The sequence below is a fragment of the Dendropsophus ebraccatus genome, chromosome 4, assembly GCF_027789765.1.
Source record: "Dendropsophus ebraccatus isolate aDenEbr1 chromosome 4, aDenEbr1.pat, whole genome shotgun sequence".
NCBI lineage: Eukaryota > Metazoa > Chordata > Amphibia > Anura > Hylidae > Dendropsophus > Dendropsophus ebraccatus.
Genome location: NC_091457.1, coordinates 119,446,173 through 119,468,733, shown reverse-complemented (window position 1 = coordinate 119,468,733; position 22,561 = coordinate 119,446,173). Strand labels below are relative to the sequence as shown.

General features: G+C 43.1%; 1 protein-coding gene across 3 annotated transcripts in view; it reads right to left on the bottom strand.

The window, feature by feature from the left end:
* MDFIC2 (MyoD family inhibitor domain containing 2) overlaps positions 1-22,561 on the bottom strand; it is a 148,946-nt gene that overhangs the window by 5,475 nt on the left and 120,910 nt on the right. For 2 of the 3 annotated variants that reach the window (XM_069968772.1, XM_069968774.1), the window contains one exon: positions 4,344-4,571. In XM_069968772.1, coding sequence (XP_069824873.1) covers positions 4,344-4,571 — 228 coding nt within the window. Of the gene's footprint in view, positions 1-4,343; positions 4,585-22,561 lie in introns of all 3 variants that reach the window. The other variant, XM_069968773.1, reaches the window with a different exon arrangement.

Sequence of the window (22,561 nt, the reverse complement as noted above, 5' to 3'; positions counted from 1 at the left end):
ATCTATTAAGAGAAAAGAGGTCCCACTTAAAGAAGCAGTTCACAAAAAATGATTATTGGTCCCCCCAGTAGGCGCTGGCACGTATACTCACCGCAGCTGATCGACGTCCCGCAACGTGGCTTCATTTCGGTCACACGGCGCCGTTCAAATCCGGCTCGCGCTCACGTCAGCCGCTGCAGTGACTCCTCTTCTTTGTCCAGTTATTGAACGCCGGAAGTCACACGCTTCCATAGAGAATGCATTGAAGCCTGTGCGTTCCGGCGTACAATGACAGGAGACAGAAGAAGAATCACAGCAGGAGCACACTCCCCATTTGAACAGCGCCGTGGGACTGGAACAAAGCCGCGGTAAATATATATGCCAGTGCCTACCAGGGGGACAATATTAACTTTTTGTGAACTGCTTCTTTAATATTTGCCATATAAATTGATGTGGAGATTGCCATGTATGAAATATACAAGTCAATTTGCAGAGAAATCAGTAACCCATAGTGAAATTAACCCTGTCTTCTCTTAATATTATGTTAATGACACTTCATAGAGATGCTATATATGCAGATTGTATTATTAATATACATTCTTACATTAAGTTCAAATGCATTGGAACGACTCCCTCGGGAATTCAAGATAGAACAGATCATCTTAAGGTTTTACATTTTATTTTGAACTGGGACCCACCAACAAAGCTCAATGTTTTAATAATAACATTGCGGCACGCTGAGTTGTGATGGGTAGCAAAGATGCTTTTAAAATCTCATCAAACCATGCAGCATGAACTTTACTAATGGATGCAGCGCGTTTTATGAAATCTGCATATGGGGGCCTTTTTAGCTTGTTTTTAGAGTGGCAGCTAAGATAAATAATTGATCATGACAATTAGGCATCTATGCATTTCCATATCTGGGTAAAAAATAAATTTACCACAAAGAGTGATGAAAGACTGTTAAAGTTCATGATCCTCTCCTTCCTTTAAAGGGGTATTCCTATCTCATAAAGTGATGGAACATAGGATAAGTTATTACTTTATAATTGGTGATGGCCTCCATCTACACGTGGTCTACACGTGGCCTTCTCTTTCCATTGAGAACACATTAATAATTATGGGTATAGAGACAGGGCCGTTTTAATACATTGGTGGGCCCAGTGCACAGCCCTCAAGAGTGGGCCCCCCCTTACCTTTCTGCACATTGTATAATGTACTGAATTTGCCCCCACACTGTATCAAGAGCCCCAATACATACAGTAGTTACCTTATAACACTATTTCCACCATTCAGTGATTACATATTACATAAAAACTGCACTAAACAAAACAGAAAGATATCACCATTGATACCATTACATAATACCGCCATACCATGACCCCTATCAGTACAAGCCTATAACAGAGTGAAGTTACATCCAGTGACTCACCGGAGGCGTCTTCTCCGATCAGAGTCTGTCACCTTTTCTTTTTCTCTCCATCCAGCGTGGGCCACCTTGAAGTCTTCTCCTGGCTGTGAATCTTCTCTCCAGAATCTGCCAGACAAATATTTTAGGCTCCAACACATACAGTAGTTAGGTCCCTTGTACCCCTATACAGTAGTTACACCCCTCTGTACTCCTACATAGTTACACCCCTCTGTGCCTCCATAGTTTTAAGGTGTCCCTGTAGTATATAGACCCTCATGTGCTCCTCCAGTTATATACAGCCCTCCTGTGCGCTCCCCCATTAGTATATAGCCCCCCTGTGCACTCTCCCCAGTAGTATATAGCCCCCTGTGCTCACCCACAATAGTATATAGCCCCCCTGTGCTCTCCCCCAATAGTATATAGCCCCCCTATGCTCTCCCACAATAGTATATAGCCCCCCTGTGCTCTCCCACAATAGTATATAGCCCCCCTGTGCTCTCCCACAATAGTATATAGCCCCCTGTGCTCTCCCCCAATAGTATATAGCCCCCCTGTGCTCTCCCACAATAGTATATAGCCCCCCTGTGCTCTCCCCCAATAGTATATAGCCCCCCTGTGCTCCCCCTCAATAGTATATAGCCCACCTGTGCTCTCCATAATATATAGCCCCCTGTGCTCTCCCTCATAGTATATAGACCCCTGTGCTCCCCAATAGTATATAGCTCCCATGTGCTCCCCAATAGTATATAGCCCCTGTGCTCCCCAATAGTATATAGCTAACCTGTGCTCCCCAATAGTATATAACCCCCTGTGCTCCCCCATAGTATATAGCCCCCTGTGCTCCCCCATAGTATATAGCCCCCTGTGCTCCCCAGTAGTATATAGCCCCCTGTGCTCCCCATAGTATATAGCTCCCCTGTGCTCCCCCATAGTATATAGCTCCCCTGTGCTCCCCAATAGTATATAGCCCCCTGTGCTTCCCAATAGTATATAGCTCCCCTGTGCTCCCCAATAGTATATAGCTCCCCTGTGCTCCCCCATAGTGTATAGCCCCCTGTGCTCCCCCATAGTATATAGCTCCCCTGTGCTCCCCCATAGTATATAGACCCCTGTGCTCCCCCATAGTATATAGCCCCCTGTGCTCCCCAATAGTATATAGCCCCCGTTCTCCCCCATAGTGTATAGCCCCCTGTGCTCCCCCATAGTATATAGCTCCCCTGTGCTCCCCCATAGTATATAGCCCCCTGTGCTCCCCCATAGTATATAGCCCCCTGTGCTCCCCCAAAGTATATAGCTCCCCTGTGCTCCCCCAGAGTATATAGCTCCCCTGTGCTCCCCAATAGTATATAGCCCCCTGTGCTCCCCAATAGTATATAGCCCCCGTTCTCCCCCATAGTGTATAGCCCCCTGTGCTCCCCCATAGTATATAGCTCCCCTGTGCTCCCCCATAGTATATAGCCCCCTGTGCTCCCCCATAGTATATAGCCCCCTGTGCTCCCCCAAAGTATATAGCTCCCCTGTGCTCCCCCATAGTATATAGCTCCCCTGTGCTCCCCAATAGTATATAGCCCCCTGTGCTTCCCAATAGTATATAGCTCCCCTGTGCTCCCCCATAGTATATAGCTCCCCTGTGCTCCCCCATAGTATATAGCCCCCTGTGCTCCCCAATAGTATATAGCCCCCTGTGCTCCCCCATAGTATATAGCTCCCCTGTGCTCCCCCATAGTATATAGCCCCCTGTGCTCCCCAATAGTATATAGCCCCCCTGTGCTCCCCCATAGTATATAGCCCCCTGTGCTCCCCAATAGTATATAGCCCCCGTTCTCCCCCATAGTATATAGCCCCCTGTGCTCCCCAATAGTATATAGCCCCCGTTCTCCCCCATAGTATATAGCCCCCCTGTGCTCCCCAATAGTATATAGCCCCCCTGTGCTCCCCAATAGTATATAGCCCCCGTTCTCCCCCATAGTATATAGCCCCCTGTGCTCCCCCATTGTATATAGCTCCCTGTGCTCCCCCATAGTATATAGCCCCCTGTGCTCCCCCATAGTATATAGCTCCCCTGTGCTCCCCAGTAGTATATAGCCCCCTGTGCCCCCCTATAGTATATAGCTCCCCCTCCCATATAACATTGAAAAAAACAAACACTTTTACTCACCTGGGTCCACGCGTTCCTCTTCTCTTCCCTCCTGTGGCCGCACTTCCTGCGGTCACAAGAGGCTGCACTCCCCTTACCCTCGCGCCGACGCTCTAGTGACGTCGGGCGCTAGAGGGAGAGCGCGGCCTCTTGTGACCGCAGGAAGTGCGGCCACAAGAGTGAGTGACTGACAGGGAGGGAGCCAATGGCTCTCTCTCTGTCAGTGTCGCTGCTGCTGCAGCGCTGAAGCGCCGCAGCAGCAGCGGACGGGGGCAGCGGCGGACGGGGGGGCCCTGCAGGGGGCGCCATGGAGGGGTAAGTAGATTACCCATCCATGGCGCTCCCACCTGACAGGCTGGTGGCCGGAGCCCTGTGCGACCGCACTGGTCGCACATAGCAACGGCCGGCCTGCTCGGGGGGGCCCCTTTAACCAGTGGGCCCGGTGCACGTGCACCATGTGCCCTCTGGTTAAAGCGGCCCTGTATAGAGAGATCGAGGGAGCTAAAGGCCGAATACCTACTCAAGGTGCATGGCCAACTTTAAACACTACTTTTATAGCTGAAAAAGTATGTGTACATTTTTGGAAAAACATAAAAGTGTGCAGTATGTATGTTTGCAATAAGGTATACAGTAACATTCTGATTTCCATTGGTTGTTGTGTGGTATTGCAGTTCAGTTACATTTAGTCTAGCTAAACTGAACTTCAGTACCAGACATAGTATTGCACTCTGTATCAAAGAAAGCAGAGATATATGTCTAAAGTATTTTTTGGCAACCCAAAGCAGTGTGAGGATTCTCTGTGATTATATTGTGTACCTTCATTTTCTGTTTGCTGAGCTGTCATCTGTTTTGCTTCTTTGTAGGAAAGAATTTTACTACACTCTTCATTTGAAGAACAAGTAACAAGTCGCATGTTCTTCTTATGGCTGTTTTCTTGGAAGGACTCATCTCCTGTATCTGGGCTTGGTGGTGGTTTGTGTTTCTGAGGCAACTTTTCTTTCGATTTAGATCTGTCTTCTCTGCTTCCACTGGCAATGTTCTTTTCTGCAACAGATAACTGTGGGTAGTCAAATTAACATTTAAACATATGAAAGAACATAACATGGGCCTTTTACTACACAGAAACCCACACCCATTAAAGGGCCCCTTAAAGCAACTCTGTACTATCCATTTGATGAGAGGAAATCTTTACCAGTCGTGTATTTTTTTTTAAATGTGCCCGGTCCCTTAGTTAGAGCAAATAATTAACTTTAAAAACTTGCAGCACTGTGTCATACTGGCGTGGCCTAGAGTTTATATGCCCCAGGTCTGCCATGCCTCTCCTTCCTTCTTACCCACCCTCATCATTAGGAACCCCCCAAACACGATTTCCTTTCATCGCCAGTCTAAACAGTGCACATGTGCCATGGCAACACAGGTGCACTGTTTAGACCAGCAATGAATAGAAATCCTGCCTGGGGGTGTTTCTAATGATAAGGAGGGTGGGGAAGAAGGAAGGATAGGCGACACAGAACTGGGGCAAAGACTTTCTAGGCCATGCCAGTAGGACACAGTGCTGTACAATTTTAAAGATAATTTTTTACTCTAACTAAGGCACCAGGCACATTTTAAAAGACACAGCCGGTAAGGATTTACTCTCATCAAACAGATGGTACTAGCCGTTGGTGGGGTGCGTTGGTGGATACAGAGTCGATTTAAAAAAAAGCCATAGTTATTTCCAACAGTCTAATATTATTTATGTAGCGCTTCATAATATGTTATGATGAAATTGGTATTTGTTCAGATGATTATTAAAGGGGAAATATCAGCAGGTAAAATGAATCTAACCCGCCAACAGCTCTCTATTGCGCACAGGGTGCTGAGGATAAAAGTAAGTCTCTTAGCTTCTTCCTCTGTGCCTTTACCTTGTGTTTGTAGTGTAATCCTGCATCCGGTAAAGCCGTCTGAAGTACTGAGGACGGAGCTACTTCCCCCAGAGCACCGATTTGGCTCGCCCCTGGCCAGCCTGATCCACTGGTCATTAAAAGGGGCGGGGCCAGGAGCAGATAAGTGCTCTGAGGGCAGTAGCCCCACCCCCAATGCTCCAAGCGGCTTGACTGGACACAAGATTACACTACTGCAAACTGCACGGGAATAGCACCAAGGATGAAGACACAGTAATAAGCCCTAAAGGTCCAACATAAGGCAACCCCATTTGGAAGTTACTGTGGCGTCAACCAATTTCTATCTTGTTCCTATGGATGATTTACAAAAAATCTGTTAGACCATGTTGGTAATATGTCCCTTGTATACAATGGAGAATCAATTGCTAGAAAGGTTTATGAAGAAATTAATAAACACTGAATACAACTGTGAACAATGCTATAGCAGTATTTAGTGCTGGAGTCTGGGAGGTCCATGAGTTGTGGTATGCCATAATAAGGGCAGACCATGCCACTGCTTTTGGACTAATAGTGAGCTAAGGACATGGCACTAACATGGTGTAACATCACTTCTTACAGACAACACAAATTTGTAAAAGTGAAAAATGGGGTGTTTAGGCTTAGGGTTATTCCCATTAAAGAAGCAGTTCACTTTTTTTTGGGCCCCCCCCCGGTAGCCTGTGGCATGTATAGTTACAGAAGATGATCGGTGTCCCGCGGCGTAGCTCCGGTCCCATCCCGCGGTGCCGTTCAAATCCGGCGCGCGGACCGGAGCTACGCCGCGGGACACCGATCATCCTGTGTAAGTATACATGCCACAGGCTACCGGGGGGGCCCAAAAAAAAAAAAAAGTGAACTGCTTCTTTAAGCTCCTGCACAGTTCTACTGACATGTAGTAATTTGACATGTCAGATAATTGACAACGGATCACAGTAAAATAAAAATCCACCTTATTACTTAGAATGGAGTGTCATTTATTGATATTGGGTATTTAGATTGCCAGATATTTTATATCATTGTTTCCCACCTCACATTGGTAATACATGACTGATCACTATAGATGAGGCGTTACAGGGACCGCTAAAGAACAATGCATGAAACCTAATATATCTCAGTATTTACAGAGAACAAGTAATAACAGTAACCACTTTCCCTTTCTCTGTATAAACATTGCATCCACTAACTATTGACATCAAACAGGAACAAGTCTTAGATTTGCAACTGGCAGGCGTACTGCACTGTATAACTAAACTGTATGTCTGGCCAAAAATAATCTTACAAGTAGCCGGCATCTGCTTTAATTTTTTTGCAGCTCATTATATGTTCTGTTCAAAACTTTACCATTCATTTTTGTTTCGCATTATTGTATGTACTATAGAGATACTAAAAAACGTGTGACTTCTTCTAATTTGTCCAGACGTCCTATGACTGAGGAAGTGGGGTACAGGGATCCCTATTAGCCAGAATTCCAATACCACATTCGCAGAGCTGTAGCTAGGCTCTCCTGCACCCCGGACAAAGGTTCAATTTATCCCCCCCCCCCCCCCCCCCCCCGTGTGTGCACTAAGTAAGCACAGGAGGGCCCATGTTGTCCCTTACTTCTTGTATATAACTTTTTCATTTAAAGTTTGGTGCCTAAGTAACTTAACGGATGTGCCATTGTCTCCGCTCCCTGTTGTCTGTCCCTGTGATTTAGGAGGCAGAGCTTCCTGATCTATTTCCAGAGTGACACCCAGTGTAATGCAATTCTATGGTGCCATCTCCTAATGCACAGGTACACTCAGCAGCGGACACAACAGCAGCAATACAATAAAATAAGGTATTCCGTCTCCAAATTCGAAAAAAGGAATAATTTTGAAAACTGACTCTTGTATCCAGTGCTGCCTGATAGTCACTGTATGTACAGATACAGGTGCATTATGGATTGGTGTAGGGAACCTTAGCTCCCCAGCTGTTGCAAAACTGTTGCAAAGCTAAAGCCTTGGCTGTCCAGGCATGATGGGAGTTGTAGTTCTGCAATAGCTGGATAGCCAAGGTTCCCTACTCCTGCAGATAGTAGGTAAGGTTTATATTAATATGTTATATATTTGGAGAGGGAAGTTATTAACCCCTTAAAGGGAACCTGTCACCGGGGGCGCGGGGCACAGAGCCCGCCTTACCCCCCGGTGCAGCCACCTTTACTTAACCTTTCCGGCGAGTCCTGCTCCTGGTTACCTGTATGATTATACCACCACCTACTGCCCAGTATTTTTTATTTTTTTATTCTGTCCACATTATTCATTAAACTGATTTATAAAAGTAACTAAAAGATTCTTGGCCCCAATGTTAGATGCATAACAAACTTCTCTCACCAGTAGTGATAAGCGAATAGTGAGATATTCGAATATTCAATATTCGTACGAATATCCTGCAAATATTCGAATATTCGATCGAATATTCGATCCCAATAAAGTATTCGATTAGTGAAAAACATCTATTTGACCATTTGGAGGGTAAAACTGGAAGCTGGGGGATTTGAACGCTTATCGAATATTCGCGGGATATTCGTACGAATATCAAATATTCGAATATCTCACTATTCAATCGAATATCTATTCGATCGAACAGTATTCGCTCATCACTACTCACCAGCCATGTACCAATTATATTACTAGGGCATTTTTCTTATGAGGCAGAGGGGCTTTTGTGCCGCCTCAGGCACCAGAGCCCAGGAGCGAAGGCCATTTCTACAGCCCCTATAGCTCCATCCCTAAACTAATTAATATATATTCCTGTTCTACATCCTTCATGGTTCACTGTTTGCAAACAATAAGTTCATTTCTCATGAATAATTTCTTCTTACTTTCTCCATATTGGACAATTGTCTCTGACATTCTGAGTGTATGACTGATAATAAATTATATAAAACCGGAATAATGCCATGTGTCCAAGGGCACTCAAGATTAGTGCTATCTTATGTAGGATAAGCAGCTTCCAATTATGAAAACCTTAAAGTAAATAAAATGGATTAAACACCACGCGCAGGCAATGTCCATCTCCGTCCCGAAAATTGCATATTTCAGTTTTCTGACATACAAGTGCAAAGGTCAAGTTAGACACAGAACATAAATGTTTTTCTTCCTCTGCAAAGTGATATAGCTGAGTGACCTCCGATAAAACACTATGCAAAATAAGCTTCCTTCTTCCATCGATATGTGCAAATTATAGCTTTCCCAAGAATTTAAATTGACTCAAATACTTGAAAATCAATGGTCAACTGTTATCCCTGTAATGAAAAAAAGCGAATTTCTTAATGTACACAAGATGAAGACATTAAAAATGTACATAATTTAGAAGATACGACTCCGTCTCAGTCAAATTTTATTCAGAAGATAATTATATGTGCATATAAATATATACATTTATAATCAACATGTTAACATTTAGGAACAGTTAATGGCCACATTTACCAAATAGCGTTGTGCGGCGGAATAGGGACGTAATCATTCCACCGATGCAAGATATGTGGACATGAGGAACTGAGTGTAAATGAATGTAGGACATGGTGATAACAATGGTAATCAGACTTCTTCTACAGACACAGGTTTAAGGGGTCTTCTATCTAGATGGTTGACGTCATATTGCTAGGATGTTGGGATTCTAACTGCTTGGTTTTCTATTGAGCACTAAAACAAAAGAGCTGCGGCCTCTTTGACATTTTCGTTACACAAAAGGTGCAATGCAGTGGCTGGTGGAGGCCATTTGATAGTAGGCAGGGGCGTGGCTAGGATTTACGGGGCCCCATAGCAAACATTTTCAAGGGGCCCCCTCCCCTACGCACAACACAAAGCACTACGCATATATACATATATATATATATATATATATATATGCTTTACTGCTGGTGCAGTGATAACCCCTGACCTCTGCAAGGAGCTCTGCACATTTTCCTTTCCTACTTGATTGCCATCTGGAGAACATGGGTCAGTGGTTATCAGGGCACTGAAGCAGAGATCTCTGTATTCTGCTTGTTAACCCTTTTTTGTGTTGCAGCATGTAAGTAAGGATTGGGTCACTTACACACTGCAGTACATAAGGGGTTAAGCAGAAGGACACACGCTCTTACCTTCTCCCTGCATGGGCCCCATAGCAACTGCCTACCCTGCCTCTATGGTAGCTACGCCACTAGTAGTAGGGGGTAATCAAATGTATGCTGGTGATTTAAAGGGGTGTTCCCATTTTATTTACTGTATGCCATAAAAGCTTGATAGGTCAAGCTCTCAGAATAGAAGTCTGATAACTACTCTTTATAAAGTTGAGAGGTGTTTGCTACTTACTTGGTCTTTCTATAAGTCACATTTAGTTCAATGGGAGAATAAAGCACAACCATGATTTTGTGGCTTCTGGGTACTGATGTTTAGGGTTCCAATACTATTTTAAGTTTACTTTTAGGATAGGTCATGCCAACAATGTATATGTGGATACAGAGGCATAACTTAACATTTCTGGGTTTCAGTGCAAAATTTACAATAGTAATAGCCAAGTGAACCTATTGCTTTGTGGCCAAATGTCACCCAAAATGGACCAATGTGAAGTTAAAGCTATGAATTGGCCAGTTGTGGGTAGCTAGGTAGACTAGGTTAAAAGGGTATGCCAGCAAAAATTGTGGTCTATCACATCAACTGGTTTTAAAAAGTTATATAGATTTGTAATTTACTTTTATTTAAAAATCTCAAGTCTTCCCATATTTATGAGCGGTTGTACACTACCGTTCGAAAGTTTGGGGTCACCCAAACAATTTTGTGTTTTCCATGAAAAGTCACACTTATTCACCACCATACGTTGTGAAATGAATAGAAAATAGAGTCAAGACATTGACAAGGTTAGAAATAATGATTTGTATTTGAAATAACATTGTTTTTACATCAAACTTTGCTTTCGTCAAAGAATCCTCCTTTTGCAGCAATTACAGCATTGCACACCTTTGGCATTCTAGCTATTAATCTGTTGAGGTAAGCTGGAGAAATTGCACCCCACGCTTCTAGAAGCAGCTCCCACAAGTTGGATTGGTTGGATGGGCACTTCTGGCGTACCATACGGTCAAGCTGCTCCAACAACAGCTCAATGGGGTTCAGATCTGGTGACTGCGCTGGCCACTCCATTACCGATAGAATACCAGCTGACTGCTTCTGCTGTAAATACTTCTTACACAATTTGGAGGTGTGTTTAGGTTCATTGTCCTGTTGTAGGATGAAATTGGCTCCACTGGGTATGGCATGGCGTTGCAAAATTGAGTGATAGCCTTCCTTATTCAAAATCCCTTTTACCCTGTAAAAATCTCCCACCTTACCAGCACCAAAGCAACCCCAGACCATCACATTACCTCCACCATGCTTAAAAGATGGCGTCAGGCATTCTTCCAGCATCTTTTTATTTGTTCTGCGTCTCACAAACATTCTTCTTTGCAATCCAAACACCTCAAACTTGGATTCATCCGTCCACAACACTTTTTTCCAGTCTTCCTCTGTACAATGTCTGTGTTCTTTTGCCCATCTTAATCTTTTTCTTTTATTGGCCAGTCTCAGATATGGCTTTTTTTTTGCCACTCTGCCCTGAAGCCCAAAATCCCGCAGCCGCCTCTTCACTGCAGATGTTGACACTGGTGTTTTGCGGGTACTATTTAATGAAGATGCCAGTTGGGGACCTGTGAGGCGTCTGTTTCTTAAACTATAGACTCTAATGTGCTTATCTTCTTGCTTAGTTGTGCAACGTGGCCTCCTACTTCTTTTTCTACTCTGGTTAGAGCCTGTTTGTGCTGTCCTCTAAAGGGAGTAGTACACACCGTTGTAGGAAATCTTCAATTTCTTAGCAATTTCTCACATGGAACAGCCTTCATTTCTAAGAACAAGAATATACTGTCGAGTTTCAGATGAAAGTTCTCTTTTTCTGGCCATTTTGAGCGTTTAATTGACCCCACAAATGTGATGCTCCAGAAACACAATCTGCTCAAAGGAAGGTCAGTTTTGTAGCTTCTGTAACGAGCTAGACTGTTTTCAGATGTGTGAACATGATTGCACAAGGGTTTTCTAATAATCAATTAGCCTTCTGAGCCAATGAGCAAACACATTGTACCATTAGAACACTGGAGTGATAGTTGCTGGAAATGGGCCTCTATACACCTATGTAGATATTGCACCAAAAACCAGACATTTGCAGCTAGAATAGTCATTTACCACATTAGCAATGTATAGAGTGTATTTGTTTAAAGTTAGGACTAGTTTAAAGTTATCTTCATTGAAAAGTACAGTGATTTTCCTTCAAAAATAAGGACATTTCAATGTGACCCCAAACTTTTGAACGGTAGTGTATGTCCTGCAGGAAATGATGTTTTCTTATCAGTCTGACACAGTGCTCTCTGCTGCCACTTCTTTCCGAGACAGGAACTGTCCATAGCAATAGAAAATCCCCATAGAAAACCTACCCTGCTCCGGGCAGTTCCTATCTCGGACAAAGATGTCAGCAGAGAGCATTCTGTCAGACTGAAAAGAAAACTTTTCCTGCAGGACATACAGCAGCTGATAAGTACTCATTTTTAAATAGAAATAAATGACAAATCTATGTAACATTCTGAAACTGTCAGGATGGTATCTCTGCAGAGCATTATGCGCCCCTCGGCTCGTGCTGTTCGGCCGAGAAGGCAGTGATTTTCTTGTATCCTGTTTCTGTGTTTTGTTTTGCTGTGTGTGAACTCTGGTTTATTGCTCACCTGGGTTGGGAGACACACCCGACTTCACCTGCTGAGTTCTGTCTGGCCATGTCAGGGTTAATCTGTGTTTTGGTTCTGCTGTGACTGACAGGTCTTCCTGCCAGTGGATCTGTTTTGTTCTCAGCTGTCTGTGCTTGGAGATCAGGGGGATGGTCCAATGATGTTCTGGATCAGAACCCTGGCCTCCTATAAAACTACCTCAGTCTTGGATATCATGGCTGGTTATTGACTTAGTCTCTGCCTGCTTGTATCTTCTGTGTATTTGCTATTCCTGATCTTTGCCTTATTCCTTGACTTCCCTTGCTTGCCGCCTGCCCTTGACCATATTGCCTGGACTTTGACTACGTTTATTGGATTGTGATTTTGTACTTTTGCTGCCCGATTGTTGTGACCCGGACTGTTGACTATTCTTCATTGTGTTTGTCTGTTTGTCTTGTCTTTGTGTCCCACCTAGCCAGTGCAGGGACCGCCGCCAAGTTGCTCGCCGCCATCTTAGGGCGGATTGTGGCAAGTAGGTAGAGGACAGTGGGCGGGGCTGAGCTTAGGGCTCACTGTCTTGTCTTGTCCTGCTGTCCGGATCCTAACAGAATAACCAGCCATACTTTTTTTTTTTTCTCTCCACCTTGCTATGGACCCCATGAAAGCTCTGGTTGAGCAAATGCAAAGTCTCAACCAGCTTGTTCTGGACCTTACGCAACGGGTGCAGCAGGTAGAGTCTTTCCTGGGCCAAAATGCCATGCTATCTGCTGCTGTTCCCCCAGAACCTCCTGTGCAGCTTCCTGATAGGTTCAAAGGCGAGAGAAGGGCCTTTCGAATCTTCAGAGAGGGATGTAAGTTGTTTTTCAGACTTTGTCCCCGATCCTCTGGGGATGAGAGCCAGAGAGTGGGCATTATTATGTCACTCTTACAGGGACCTCCGCAGGAGTGGGCCTTTTCTTTACCTCCAGATGCCACGGAATTGTCTTCTGTGGATCAGTTTTTCTCTGCATTGGAGTTACTCTATGATGAACCTGACAGGGCAGCAGCAGCTGAGAGCCAGTTGACAGTTTTGAGACAGGGCAAGCGACCGGTGGAGGAGTATTGAGCAGAGTTCCGCCAGTGGTGCGTTCCATCCGGATGGAATGATCCTGCACTTAGATGCAAGTTTAAGCAGGGGTTATCTGATGACATTAAAGATGCCTGGACAGGACATCCAGATCCTTCCACCCTAAAGCAGGCCATGAATTTGGCTATTCGTATAGACCGTAGGCTCCGTGACAGACATAGGGAAAAAGTAGGCTCTGACCCTTCTAAGACCTCTGTCCCCTGCTCTGTCAAACACTCTGTTGTTATCCCTGATATTCATGAGGACGAGCCCATGCAGCTGGGACTATAGGACGCCAGGACCAGGCGAGAACACCGGAGACACAACGGTCTGTGCTATTACTGTGGTGACAGTAGCCACTTCATCAGTTTCTGCCACAAGCGTCCCAAGCGGCAAGAAAACCTGCACCCAGATCATCAGCGTTCAGGTGACTCCCAGGAAGGTCACTTGGGCGCACAGGTACCCTCCGGCGAAATAAACATTGCTAGTTCTACTGTAACTGATTTGCCTGTATCTGATGCAAATTTATCATGTTCTTCTGCTCGTCCTGTCAGTAAGCCTGTTCTCCATGCCATGGACTCTTCTTCTGATGAATGGGAGTCAGATGGCAATCTTCTAAGTGAAGTTGAGTCCTGTGAGGGTCCTGAGGCCCCTCATAAAAGGGGGGGTACTGTCAGGATGGTATCTTTGCGGAGCGTTATGCGCCCCTCGGCTCGTGCTGTTCGGCCGAGAAGGCACTGATTTTCTTGTATCCTGTTTCTGTGTTTTGTTTTGCTGTGTGTGAACAGGGTTAATCTGTGTTTTGGTTCTGCTGTGACTGACAGGTCTTCCTGCCAGTGGATCTGTTTTGTTCTCAGCTGTCTGTGCTTGGAGATCAGGGGGATGGTCCAATGATGTTCTGGATCAGAACCCTGGCCTCCTATATAACTACCTCAGTCTTGGATATCATGGCTGGTTATTGACTTAGTCTCTGCCTGCTTGTATCTTCTGTGTATTTGCTATTCCTGATCTTTGCCTTATTCCTTGACTTCCCTTGCTTGCCGCCTGTCCTTGACTATATTGCCTGGACTTTGACTACGTTTATTGGATTGTGATTTTGTACTTTTGCTGCCCGATTGTTGTGACCCGGACTGTTGACTATTCTTCATTGTGTTTGTCTGTCTGTCTGTTTGTCTTGTCTTTGTGTCCCACCTAGCCAGTGCAGGGACCGCCGCCAAGTTGCTCGCCGCCATCTTAGGGCGGATTGTGGCAAGTAGGTAGAGGACAGTGGGCGGGGCTGAGCTTAGGGCTCACTGTCTTGTCTTGTCCTGCTGTCCGGATCCTAACAGAAACCAGTTGATTTGAAAGAAAAAGATTTTCGCTGGAGTACCCCTATAAGCTCTGACTCCCTTCTGGGAGGCTTTTACTGTGTGTATGGGGTTGTAGATTACCCCTTTCACACATTGCAAAACATAACATAACATGCTTAACCATAGGTTTTGTATAGGTTTCTGTGGGAAAAAACATATCTGTCAACAACCTGGAGTTTGACACCTACGACTTTTTAAGGTCACCAGTAAGAAAAAAAGTGATATCCTGCAATATTCTATGATTTGTAAATTATCTACTCTTCTGTACATTACAAATCTAATTCTCCTTTAAATGACATTTTCAGTATATTTTTCCGCATAGTATTAGGTAAGATCACAAACGTGAAGCTGCTGAAACAAAAGCGACTTGTGGTGATTGGTCTGCTGGAGTCGCCTCGTCTTCTTGGGCCCATATATTAAATAGATGGGCAGGAAGGGTTGACAGATAGAAAATCTTTGATGATTATGGAGATTGCAGAGCTATTTACTTGCAGAGTTAATTAACAATCAATCCAAATTATCACACGGCGCCAGACTGCATGTAATTTCAGCACCCTCTCCTGAAGAATTTGTATAGAATGGAGAGTAAGACAAAAGAGACAGAGATGTAGGAAAAACAAAGTTAGTCAGCAGCTTCTAATCTAAAGAAATGAATGTAATATGCAGATGTAGCAGAGCTGATCGCAACCCAGATAAGTTTATCAGTTAACTTATGGTAATATCAGCAGTTTTCCATAGGGCTGAAGATAAACCTACTAACCCCTTTATGGTGGAAGCAAATGTTTTATGTGAAGGGGTATTCTTGAATATACAGTATATAGGCTGTGTTCACACTGCATATTATTAATTGGGACAACTGCAGTTTTGTTATGACTTTACCAAAACAATGCCATACATATAAATACAAATATATGGGCCATGTCCAATAGGTGGAGTTCCTACCTGTGCAAAGTAAAGCATTATACTCTATATGACTATGGAAAAAAACAAAGTGATCTCTGGCAGCCAAGTTCTCCATTCAAAAAGCAGCCAGGATATCCAGTATTCCTTGTCTGAAATATCCATTTGCTTCCCCCATTTTGGCAGTCATAACTGAATATGCCTTTTTTAACTAAACATGTACACTGTATGTCATTCACTGTATGTCATTCATTGTTTTGTGATAAGAAAGTTAAAAAAAAAATCGGTTTTCCAGAACTAGAATATTGATGTCCAATTCTTTTTATAGGCCATAAACATTAGACAAGCTGGGTTTGATTCCTGATCAGTTGATTGAACGGACTGAAGTGCTGGTTACAACTCAAAGGAGCTCAGTCCTAGTCAAATGTATAGCCAGTTTATATGCTAACTGCAGCCAATACCACTAGTATGAAGCTAAGGACATGTTGGTCTGCTAGGGTGCTGAAAGAAATGCCACCAATATGACACTCATAGGCTTAATAAAATAACAGAAAAGACTCAGGGATCTAAATCTGTATAGTCTGGAGGAAAGAAGGGAAAGGGGGAATATGATCGAGACCTTAAGATATGGTAAATGACTAAATAAGGTTAAAGAGGAAAGTGTTTTTAATAAAAAAAAAACTGAAGTCAAGAAAAAGAGGGCACAGTGAGAGGTTAAATGGGGGGAAAGATCAGAAGGGACATGAGAATATTACTTTACTGAAGAAGTATGATAAGGCTAGGTGATGTGAGTTTGCCATGCTGCCACCGTACCTGTGGGACTACGTATATGTATATAGAGCTTTCTGAATTAGAATATGATCAGAGCATGATTAAAAGATGTTCAGGAAGGAAGAAAGGAATGTAAAATCTTGATTGCAATGATACTTTACAGGAACTCTGATACATATGTGAAGTTTGCAATGCTTAAATAAACTGCGCATGATTAATAACGCCCTATAGTTTGTCTATAAAAGCTAACAAACCAATAAAGGGGGGCTTCCTAAACTTATGTTACTGATACATACATCAGTTATCTGTGTCTGATTTTAAGCTTGTCAGCAGACTGCAGCTGCTAACTCTCGATTAGGTACTATCCATTCTGGGGAGAGTCTGACTTCAAAAAGTCAGACAAAAGTAACCCTATCAAGTAGTAGATGCTTGGAGTAAAATATTAGCAAATGTGGTAGGTAAATCTAAAATAGCTGGATATACACACACAGAATAAGAAAGGAAATACTAAAAGGGCAAACTAGATGGACCCAGTGGTCTTCTTTTGCCGACAATTAACCATGTTTGTATAATATTCCATCAATTTTGTAGACCTGAAAAACACCTTTAATATTAAGGTTTAGTAAAAAATACTAGGGTAAAATTGATCAAAGGTGTACTCAAAGGGGGAGTAGTCTCGGGGAAAAAGGGACCTCATCTAAAGTGCAACAATTGGCAAAATAAAGCACCTGTCCAATTAGCTACAGGCCCCTCTGTGATGTAACCTCCCCCTCTATATAAGGAAATTCGTTGACATAGGTGGTCTGTGTGTAGTGGAGGTGGCAGCAGACAAAGAGGCAGAGCAGGAAGAGAAATAAACAGAGCTATAGGGACAGAGAGGAGAGGAGGGCAGACTATGGGCTGATTGTGGCTATATTGTGGGTGTATTGATGGTGGTTTATGGGTGTATTGTGGGACTGGGTGGGTATATAATAATCAGCAGTGCAGCCAGTGTAGCCATAAACTGGGTGCTGCTGCATTCTCCAAAATACTGATTGTTTCTGACTAAAAAGTGAGTGGCTGCTGAATTACTACACTCACTTTCTTTATGGAACACTTTCATAGGTGTCTTAGGCGTGATGTCCCACCACAGGTGTTTTTTAGTTTGGGCACCTGTTGCAAAAGCCTTGTACTTTAGAGTAAAGTGGTGATGAAGGTGTATGTAAGTTTCACCACTAGATGTCATTGTGTATCACTTTGTATTTTGCACAGCTTTGGTCATTCAAGGGTTACTGTCTTATTATGTGATTCTGTGCACCAATGAGAGATGCTTTTTTCTTCCTACCTATCTCTATTCTCTTTTCTTCTGCACACTTTCTTCTCCACCACTCACAGGGATTGTTACACACACCCTGTAGGAAGTAGTCACATGGAGAGAGGAAGTGTAGCGTGACTTTTAGTTAGTTCTTCTCTGATTCTAAGTGGAGCAGGAGACACACAGATCAGGCATCCCTGCTGTACTTAGTCAGGAGCCTGGCTCAGTCAGGTTCCCTGTCTGGGACAGACCAGGTGTGATAGTGGACACATGTATGGAGAACGCAGAGACTCTTTTCCTAACAGTTACACTTACAGTCAAGATACAAGTTAGAGAACACTCCAACCCACGCCATGAACCTTTCTATACAGAGCAGTATCCTAGACAGAATAACTGACATGGATAGAGCAAAGCAGCCGTACTCTATCTCGCAGCGCAGGTGAAACCGGGACACGCTCAGACACTTAGCTCAACTCAGGTAACAAGACTGGGTCAACCTTGTAGAACGGGTAACCTGACACTGCAGGGCAGAAGGTGGTTTAGCGACACTCAGGTTGACACACAGGTACAAGTATTCTTTTCTTCCTAAGTATCTTCAAGTATTTCTTCTCACAAGTTCTGGCAGAGCCAGCTCTCCCAACAAACTCCTCTCTACTCCTCTAAACTCTCCTATTCTACCTCAGCACATCAGCATCCCTCAGCAGATTCAGTGAACTCAAGTCTGTACCTCAGAAGCAACTTGTTACCTTATTATCCTGTATTGCAAGAGACTTGTCAGTAAAGATCAGTTTATTTATTCTACTGAGACTCAGTGATAATTGCACCAGCACTTATACACACAGGCTACACCGTCCTTGGGTCATTTTCCCCTTTCTTTGGGTGGCGGTACCGACAAACCGGGTGGGTCATCTCCCCACTCTGGACATTAGTGATAAGAGCCCAAGGGACCCATCACAGCCCGGCAGGTCACCGACCATTGGGGATTAATATAGAAAAAAAAAAAAAAGACAAATTTGGTCAGCTCTCCTAGAACACCATACTAGGCAGGAGCACGTTGCTATGGCTGAAGTTGCAAACACACAAAAACAGCCACAAAAACTAAAAGCACGTATACCATCACACCTGTGTGCAGAGTTAGCACTGCCGTCACTACTACATCCCAACTTGGCTGAGCTGTACTACACCAAAAACCAACCACCACAGAAGTGGCGTCACCAGGAACAACTTAGCAGGTGATGGGTCGAGCTACCACGTTGGTAATGTTACAAAACACCATCACTTAAGTTGCTGCACAGTACCATCATGTAAAAAAAAACACCCTTCAGCCACTGTCAGCGGCCAGGATGCATCTGCAGGTCCCAGTGACATGTGAATGCACTATTAGGCTGGGTTCACACTATGTATATTTCAGTCAGTATTGTGGTCCTTGTTCTGTTAGTTGGTGCTTTATCCAGAGGCTCAGACAGTGTTGTGAGTAGCAGACATTTTATTCAGCTGCCATTTCACATGAGGTAAACTACTGAACAACTACCAACAAGATATAACCGTACAGTTGAACCATATGAACAATATAAGTAGTGAGACCCCTAGAGGCCATACAGAGCATATACATATTGCTACATCCTTTCTCATTTAACTGACAAAAGAATGAACTAAGATAAACTCCAAATTTGTGAACATAAACATATAGGAAATAGCTATAAGTCATATATAATCCTTGAGGTGGACTGGCTTTCTGATGGTTCTGCCAGCTCACGTAACATACGGGTTTTCCTCACCCACATCTGGGTGCTCTTCTGATTCAGGCAAACTACTTTTTAGGACTGTCTCTGATGAGGGAATCTCTAATGTCCCCAAACCCACAGGTTGCAGCCAGTCTCCTCAGCTCTGTCACATATCTGTCCACACTTTCCCCAGCTTCCTGGTTCCTTGAGAAGAACTTGTATCTCTCCACTGCCTCATTCTTTTCGGGGTCACAGTGTTTATCAGCAGACATTTTATTCAGCTGCCATTTCACATGAGGTAAACTACTGAACAACTACCAACAAGATATAACCGTACAGTTGAACCTTATGAACAATATAAGTAGTGAGACCCCTAGAGGCCATACAGAGCATATACATATTGCTACAGTCCTCATATTGCAACCAAAACCAGGAGTGGATTAAAAACACAGAAAGGCTCTGTTCACACAATGTTGAAATTGAGTGGATGGCTGCCATATAACAGTGAATAACTGCCATTATTTCAATATAACAGCCGTTGTTTTAAAATAACAGCAAATAAATGGCGGCCATCCACTCAATTTCAACATTGTGTGAACAGTTCCTTTCTGTGTTTTCAATCCACTCCTGGTTTTGGTTGCAATATGAAGACCACAATACTGACTCAAATATACGTAGTGTGAACCCAGCCAGAGGGTGAGGTTTTTTGGGAATGACCAAAGCGAGGGTGGGATGGTCACTCCCATATCCCATCGGGGTATCCCCCTTCCCTGTTAACTTAAGCTGGAGACAGCTTAAACACCCCAAGAGATACTTTTGTGGGTTGCATCTTTCACTTTGCTGAAAAACAATACCCTAGTGTTGATATGTGTGCGTGTCTTAGAAAAACCCAAAGGCTCAGAATCAGCAAGGTTTTTAATCACGTTATTTCTGTCATTTTTTTTTTTTTAAGAAAATAGACTACAATGGGAAAATTTAAAATGATCACTCTTTTGTTTAATACAATCAGTTTAAAGCCTTCTTGAATATAATTTTTTTCTCTATTTTTTCCTCTTTTACTCATAGTCCATTTAGCTCAGCTATCAGATTACATTAATTTTACTTGACATATTGAAAAAAAAAAATTGGGGGCTTTCTTTCATTTCTCCAATATTTTAATGGAAAAAAAAGGAAAGACCCGCTAGAGTTACCAAGTTCAACTGTCTGTGTTAGGCCCAACAGGGTCAAAGAGAGTCCAAGTGCTTCTGCTGCCACGTCCAGATGTCTGTCCCAGGCCCCTCAAGGTCAAAGAGAGTCTCAGTGCTGTCCTCGCCACGTTACGTCCTGCTTAACCAATGTCCACTTCTTTCCTGGGAGAAAATGGATGTTACACTGCTGCTCCACCAATGCCCACTGCTTTCCTGGGAGAAAACTGATATAACGCCACTGCTCCACTGATGTCCACTGCTGTCCATGGCGGAAACTGAATGATTGGCCAGCTGATTGACTTTTTTTTTTTTATTGTGATTTTCCAATTATTGACACTTTTACAAGAACATGCATTAAGAAATTTGTCCTTCTGTCATAGTCCCCGTACTGTAGCTCATATAGTTAGGCTGTTTAAACTTTGTTAAGATTAAAGAATTTGACCCAAAATTTGCGAAGCTTGCAAAACGAATTTCCGGCTGCTTCTATCTTCTCTCCTTACAATCTCCATAACGCATCACAAAGAGGACCCACTATTTTTGCAGACAGTTTATGTTTATTCCTTATTCTATTCTATTATTATCTTCAATTATTATATGTCCCCTTTTTGAATGGGTATTGTTGAGCTTTGTAGTGTGTTGAACATGACATTAATACATACAGGATTTCATCAACTCACAGCAAAGTGTGTGCCTTTACTCGTGTAAAAGCCAATCAATTTCCAGACTACTTTATCTTCTCGACTTCTTTTCTGTGCAGTTACAGTATTTTCAGATGATTTTGTGGGTTTGTCTGCAATCTCCTATGACTTTAATGCTGTATTTGATAGGAGAGGTGGAGAGCTTCAGCTTGTCCTGTGTAATGAGTGGTTAACATTCTTTATTTTATTTCAGGCTGCACTCCATGGATTAATAATGGCCCAAGTGCTGGGAAACACAAATGAAGCCAAATAGGCTTTTAACGAAGCATTATGTACAAATTGAAAACATTTAGTGTCAATGTTATATATGAAGCTGAAAAATACCAGCGTAATTACAAGGGAGGCTGAATGTGTCCTTACAGCAGCTACAAACAGTATCAATGGTCGGCATGTAAGCGCTACCAACGTGTCACCAATTAAAGATATTTTCATCTCTCAGCTTCACACAGACGTGATTGCCAGGATTTAACCCATCTCTATACTGCACAAACCAAGGCACGTATCTAGAGAACAAGAGTTTTGTAGGTGTTCAATGTGTATGCATCCTGTTCAGTGCATTATCTGAAACTAATCATTTAGAACAAAAAGGGCATTTTTTTAATTTGTTTTAAAGAGCAATTGTCACCTTACTGTTTTGTGCATATTGCAAGAAACTTTTTTAGTTTGACTGGAGTCTCATACTAAAAGGACATAAAAAGTTATAAAGTTTTTTTTAAAAATGGGAATTTTAAATGTATCCCTTCAAATTCCACTTCCTCATCCATTCTGACACAGGCAGAGAGTTCGCTATATGAGCCTTGTGTCAGTGACTTGTTAAAGGAGGTCGGCTCATTAACTAAGCCAGTCCCCTTTTTTGTCTGCATCAGTTGTGATGGGGCTTTCTAAGCTAAAGAACTACGCCTGTGACACAACAAATGAGCAAATAGAACTTCCTAGACTGTGGGATCGGCACTGAAATCAGATCAGTGCAATTTTCATATTAAAATAATACTTATAAGTTCTATTAATTTCCATTAACCAGAGTAAAAATATCTACCTAACTCTAGGTTAGGTAGGTTAGGATCTAGGAGCCCTTGCCCCCTCTTCTGTCCCCTTTATATAAAATCCTATTCACTTGGGGATTACAAGGTTAAATAAAAGAAAATCACACATTTTTGCTCAAAGCAGTAAATGGGCTAAATATTGGACTAAAAAAACATCCAGTGTTTGCTGCCACCACTTATAACTGGAACGAGAGGCCTCAAGTATTCCATTTACCCTCACAGGTACCATTACAGTGGGAAGAAATTTGAATGGGGTGGCAGTTAGGTTTGCCAGCCCCTGACTCTGTGTTTGCTCCACCTGTTCCTAGAAATGGTAT